Source organism: Propithecus coquereli, unplaced genomic scaffold (genome assembly GCF_000956105.1).
Source record: "Propithecus coquereli isolate 6110/MARCELLA unplaced genomic scaffold, Pcoq_1.0 Scaffold27, whole genome shotgun sequence".
Classification (NCBI taxonomy): domain Eukaryota; kingdom Metazoa; phylum Chordata; class Mammalia; order Primates; family Indriidae; genus Propithecus; species Propithecus coquereli.
In genome coordinates, this window is record NW_012148285.1 from 6,519,416 (window position 1) to 6,526,138 (window position 6,723).

Genomic DNA, 6,723 nt, shown 5'->3' on the forward strand with positions numbered 1-6,723 from the left:
TTTTTTTTTTTAAGACAGGGTCTCGCTCTGTTGCCTGGGCTAGAGTACAGTGATACAATCATAGCTCACTGCAACCTCTAACTCCTGGGCTCAGGCAATCCTCCTGCCTCAGCCTCCGGAGTAGCTGGGACAACAGGCAGGTGCCACCACACCTGGCTAATTTTAAAATTTTCTGTAGAAGTGGGGTCTGGCTATGTTGCTCAGGCTACTCTTACGCATTTTTTATATAATTATAATCAGTTCTGAATTTCCTCATTAATCTCGTTATTTGAAGATCAACAACTTAAATCCACAAATGGAATACAGTGTAGCATTTAAAAGGAATGAGCTAGATTTTTGTGTTGGCATGAAAAGATCACCACAATATAGTGCTGAAAAAGCAAGTCTCTACACAAGACATAGAATGATTCCATTTATGTTTCAAAAATAAGACCTATTTGAACTTATCTACAGACCTAGTAACTGAATTGACGAGTATGAAAATAAGGCTGGCATTACTCTTGCAGTTTTAGTCCCCTGATTATTTTGTGGCTCATGACTGTTGTGTTTTCCTTCTTGAAATGTAGAAAATTACCAAAGAAATGGATGGCTTTCTACAAAACTTGAGGCAGAAGATCAAAATCGGAGTGGTAGGCGGGTCAGACTTTGAGAAAGTGCAGGAGCAGCTGGGAAATGACGGTAAGTGATATGTTGCTGATCACATTTTGGTAAAAGATTAACGTCTTATGAGAATATGGGGGCCTGTAGCCAAGTATCATAAGCAGCCCTGAAACTTCCATTCTGTCTGCTTCTGTCTTTGGGGAAACATTTTCTCTGCCTTTATTTTTCCTCTGCCTTTTTTTTTTTTTTTTTTAATCCCACGTATGCTCGTTCCCAGTTCCTCTGCTATTAATCCTGTAAATTTCTGGAGTTCCTGATGGAGCACTTGGTACTCAGATGTGTGGGTAGATTTACCTAGAAAGGTGAGTGTCCACATCTTACACACAGTAATCTCTCTGCCTGGAACACTTCTTGTCCCCATTCACTGCCCTTCTAGCCTCAGCTCAGGCCCCATGTCCTGACAGTCCTTCTCATCCAGGAGTGGAGGTGCCCTCCGGGTGCCTCCTTCCTGTTGCCCTAACACTGCCTCCCAGAGTTCCCTGATCGTGACTCACCCAGGCTTCTCCCCCACACTGAACCAGTCTCCAGCACAGGACCCTGGGAAGCTGGGAAGTCTTACTGACCCCACTGGAGATTCTGATTTGATAGGTCTGTGGGGCCTGGAAATCGAATTTTAGCAAGTGCCTCCAAGAGATTCTAGTACACGACCCTACTGATGTAGCACTCTGTTATTGTTAAAAACTGTCTGGTTATGTGTTTGTCTTAAAAGACCAGGAGTAGGGTTATTCATCTCCATAGCCCCAGGGCCTCGAGGGTGCCTGGCCTATAAGAAAAAGTAGGTGGGGAGATGGATGAATTGATCTTTCCACCCCCATTTCCCCAAGAGTCTTCACATCTTGGAACCAGCTCCTCTAGAGCAAGATTTCTCAACCTCTGTGCCACTGACATTTTGGACCAGGTAATTCTGTTATGCCGGCTGTCCTGGGCATTGTAGGGCAATTAGCACCATCCTTTACCTTTATCCACTAGATGCCAGCAGTGTACTCACACACTCAGTGGTGACAACCAAAACTGTCTCCAGACATTGCCACATGTCCTCTGGGAACAAAATCACCCCTATTTGAGAACTACTGTTCTAGAAGTAATATCTTACGGTACAAATCTGTGTAGACTGTATTTATTGGATCACGATTACTGGAAGAGTAATTTATGTAATCCTTTTGAAATTCTCTGTTCCACTTACACTTAATTTTCCTTGTAAGTGTTCTTCTTAGAAATGCTATAAACAACATAATGGGGCACATTAAGCCCCAGAAATCCTATTACCTGGCCATGATTGCCCTTTCTTCCTCTAGTCATATATTTAACCACATGCGCAGAGAAGGTTTTTGTCAGAGTAGCATAGTCTGTACCTTCCAGAGAGTGTGCAACAACAGAATCAAAACATTCACAAGCTAGAAGAAAGCTGAAGGCCCACCTGTATCAGAATCATCTGGGGGAAGCTTATTAAAAACAGACGGGGGCCCTACCCAACACATAGGGCTATCTGCCTTTCAACAGTTGCCTAAAGTTTGAGGATCCCTTCATTAAGGTTTATGTGGGTCGTCTCCAAATTTGAGTGATGATATGAATCACCTGAAGAACTTTTTTTTAAGGAAATAATCTGGTTTTTAGCCTGTCCCTGGTGATTCTGATCCCGAAAGCCTAAGAATAGAGCTTGGAAATCTGCATTTTCACTCACTGCCCTGGGGCTGCTGGTTCACAGTGGGGTTTGGGAGCCAATACAGGCCAGCATCTTCCTTTACAGACAGGCAGGCTGAAGTCAGGGGCACAAAATAACCCATCACCAAGTCTCTTATATTTAGCCCCATCATCAGCATTTAAATTTGTAACCAAAAGAGCCTTTTTTTTTTTCAATAATGAGATTTGTTCCTCTCCCTATCCATTAAGATAAGATAGTCTTTCACAGTCCTTACCAGAGTTTAGCAGTTTTATTGGTGGTAAGTATTATCAAGAAGTAGAAACAGAGGGCTGGGCGCAATGACTCATGCTTGTAATCCCAGCACTTTGGGAAGCCCATGTGGGAGGATTGGTTGAGGCCAGGAGTTGGAGACCAGTCTGGGCAACATAGGAAGACCCTGTCTCTGCAGGAAAAAAAAAGGAGTAGAAACACAGATTTTGATTCATTGCAATCTAAATCTTCTTTTGTTTTGATTGTAGTGATTGAAAAATATGATTATGTGTTTCCAGAAAATGGCTTGGTAGCATACAAAGATGGGAAACTCATGTGTAAACAGGTAGGTTCTTAAGGTTTGAACTTTGAACCATGTGACCATTACATATTCTAAATTGATAACTAAATTTTCATAATTTATTAAAGATATATAAATTTAATGTTTCTATTATAACACAAACTAGGACAGGCTGCCTCACTATACGCATTTTTAAGAGGTACTATGTAGCTCTTAGTAGTAGTAAGATCATTCTGTTCGCACATGAGAGAAAGCTGAAGTGGAACAAATATATTTTTTGTCAGTGCAGCAGCAATAAACTCTTTGGGCCTTCCAGGAAGCGTTTCAAAAATAACGAATACAAAAATCTTGATTAATGAAGCAGAAAATGCTTTTGACTAAAGCCTTTCTGGTTTGCTTAATGTTTTCAACCAGAGAAAAAAGAAAGAATTAAAAAAGCAGTGGGGCATGTCACCATCACTGCTACATCAGCCTAGTGACTTCCGAACAATAGTGGCTGAAGACCTGGGCTTGCAATAAAGCGGTTTTGAAAATGCCTCCTGCTGAATCAAATAACTCCAGTATTTTCTTTATCTAGAATATTCAAGGTCACCTGGGTGAGGCCCTAATCCAAGATTTAATCAACTACTGTCTCAGCTACATTGCAAAAATTAAACTCCCGAAGAAGAGGTGAGTTTGCTTTTAGCTAAGAAGCTCTGCTGGAATGTGGAGTAATGTCATTTGGTGGGTTCATGTGGGTAGTCTCCAAATCTGACTGATTTATAAGAATCACCTAGGCCAGGCATGGTGACTCATGCCTGTAGTCCCAGCACTTTGGGAGGCTGAGTCAGGAGGATCACTTGAGGCCAGGATTTTCAGATCGCCTTAGGCAACATAGCAAGACCCCATCTCTACGAAAAAAAAATTTTGCTAGGCATGGTGGTACATACCTGTATTCCCAGCTACTCAGGAGGCTGTGGTGGGAGGATCACTTGAGCCCAGGAGTTCAAGGTTGCAGTGAGCTGCGATCACGCCACTGTGCTCCAGCCTGCGTGAGAGTCACCTAAAGAGCTTTAAAAAAAATACTGATCGTTAGCCTGTCCCCTGACTGTTCTGATTCAGAAAGTGTGAGAGCAAAACTTGGAAATCCACATTTTCACTCACTGCCCTGAGGGTGCTGGTTCACTGCAAGGTTTGGTAGCCTTCAAGGGCCAGCTAATTTAAATCTGAAGCCCAGCATTCGGTAAGGAGTAATTGGAAACAGTCTGTAAAGCCAGCGGTATAAGAGTGATGGCGTAAATGATGGCATGTCCCCAGGATGGAAATTTATACAGCCGTTGGAAACCGTCTGCCTTCAGAGGTTGTCAGTGAGAGGAAACAGCTATGAAACGACATGTGAAAAAAGCCACAGAAACCCCAGACCTGGAAGTCTCAAACTGGAAGTCCCCAGGACACATCCACACAAAGCCAAATCTGGTTGGCCTGCAGTGTTAAATAAAATCTGAATTAATTGCCATCATTTAAAAGTCCGATTTCACGTTTTAAAACATCTGGACTTCCGGCTTCTGTTGGCAAATCTGAAGACCTGGCTACTCTGGGTCCCCACTGCCATGTGCCAGCTGTCACCTGAGCCGCAGCCCCCAGGCACCTATGGGCATGTGTTGCAGCTTTTCACAGGCTGCTACTCTCATCTTCTGACCTCTGTAGGCATTCGATTTGGGAACCTACCTCCTGCTCTGGGTACTTTGACTATCTCAATTCCCATTTAAATAATAATAATGTACATAATGCCCACGGTAAAAAGATTGGCAGGAAATGGACCCAAATGCTAATAGGAGCTGTATTTTCGTGGTGAGCTTACAGGTGATTTCTTTGAAGTACTTCTCATTTTTTCCCCCAGGTTTCAACACTTATGTAACACCTTCATCACCAGGGTGAGAAACATCTTTTAAATGGCAGTTGAATTTCAGGGCATGCGGCACTTCAGAGGCTGCTTCAGATTGTTAGTGCCCATAAAACCAGTGCCTGCTGCTTAGCACCTCCAGTCAGAGCGCAGGAGCTTCCCTGTGCCCGGGAGGGGCCTGGGTGGGCCGGCTGGACCCAGAGCTGGTCGTTGTTGCAGATGGGTGATGGGCGCATGAGGGGTCCTTATCCTATTGTTTACCTTTGTGCATGTTAGAAATTCTCTTAGTAACAAGTTAAAATATACATACATCCCAGGTCCATTCCATCTCTGAAGTAAACCTTAAGTGAGGATAAGAGGCCAGGTGCAGTGGCTCACACCTGTAATCCTGGCACTTTTGAAAGCTGAGGTGGGAGGATCACTTGAGGCCAGAAGTTTCAGACCAGCCTGAGCATGAGTGAGACCCCGTCTCTACAAAAAAAAAACAGGAAAATTACCTAGACACGGGGGTGTGCACCTGTAGTCCCAGCTGCTCGGGAGGCTGAGGCAGGAGGATCGCTTGAGCCCGGGAGTGTGAGGTGCCGTGAGCTGTGATGACACCACTGCACTCTTCCCAGGTGACAGGGTGAGACCCTGTCTCCGAAAAAAAATAAAAAAGGTAGGGGCAAGAATAAGGGGAAAAAAAGACAAGACAAGGCATAACCTGTCCTCAGAGAGTATCTAGTGAAGGAGAGGGACGTGCAGAGCTGTAATTCCAGAATAGTATAAGACACCCAGCGAGTCCAGGAGGCAGAACTAGGACCAGCCTTGAGCAGCGCTGTCCACGTTTACGCCAGTACTAACCACACGCCCCACGTAGGTCAGGCAAGTGCAGTCAGACTTCAGAGCCCACGTCTTCAGGGAGGAACTGATAAAGCACCCTAATCCTTATTTTTGAGAAGCTTTCTAATGCATTAGCTTTCCCCCATGCCTTGGGAATGAGCTCTTTTTCTGACCCATAACCCTGGGGTCACCCTGGGTATGGTCACCTCACATGTAGGACAGGCCTGGATCTCTGCCAACTCGAGGACAACCTGGACATCGGATTTTTGAAAAAGTTTTTTAGGCGAGCATATTTTGTTAAATCATTTGCCTCCTTCCCTACAAGTTGTGCACAGCAGGGGAAAGGATCCAGCTGATTGGGATTTTGTTTTTACCTTACTTGATGAGTATTTATTGCCTTCCGGTTTACAAAGTACCTTCACGTAAACTGGTACATTTGATTTTCACAGGGCCCTTCAGAGGTGACCAGAGCAAGTGCCATTAGCCTTTCTTCTGTCGGTGAATAAACAGGGTTGGAGAGATGCCCAGAGCCCAGCAGCCTCGTGAGAGGCCACGCTGACCTTGAACCAGGTCTTCGGCCTGCACTTGGCATGTGAACTCCCAGTATTTACAGTGCCTGCTGGTGGAGATCAGGGCTGAGTGATTAAAATAGCAGAAAGAGACCAGGGAAAATGTTTTTGTAGGGTTCCCAGGCATCAACGCTTGGGCTGGAAGATATTTTATACTGCATAAGTTGTCACAAAACGCTTACATTTCATCTACCAGAATGATTGTCTAGCTTACAGGTTATCTCAGTTTTTAAGAAACTGTTTTGAGATTCAAACTGGAAACGTGGGAAAAAACAGTTTTTAAACATTTTCATTCAAAGTAAAATAATATTAGGCTGTTCTCCTTTTCTGTGATCAAATCATTTAGGAGCAGTCTGCCACTGGTTAAATTAAATTTCCTCAGTTATTATTGAGGCTCATTGGACTTTTTTCTGTGTAGGTTTGCTTGGTACAATCGGTCTGTTCAAGACTTCACTAGCAAAATCGGAGTCTAGTGCATATATTTTCTTTTTTTTTCTTTGAGAGGGAGTCTCACTCTGTTGCCTGGGCTAGAGTGCCATGGTGTCAGCCTAGCTCACAGCAACCTCAAACTCCTCGGCTCAAGCGATCCTTCTGCCTC

General features: G+C 44.1%; 1 protein-coding gene across 1 annotated transcript in view; it reads left to right on the forward strand.

Moving 5' to 3' along the window:
* PMM2 (phosphomannomutase 2) overlaps positions 1–6,723 on the forward strand; it is a 26,234-nt gene that overhangs the window by 4,268 nt on the left and 15,243 nt on the right. The window contains exons 2-4 of the mRNA XM_012647665.1: positions 567–678; positions 2,821–2,897; positions 3,430–3,521. Coding sequence (XP_012503119.1) covers positions 567–678; positions 2,821–2,897; positions 3,430–3,521 — 281 coding nt within the window. The remainder of the gene's footprint in view (positions 1–566; positions 679–2,820; positions 2,898–3,429; positions 3,522–6,723) is intronic.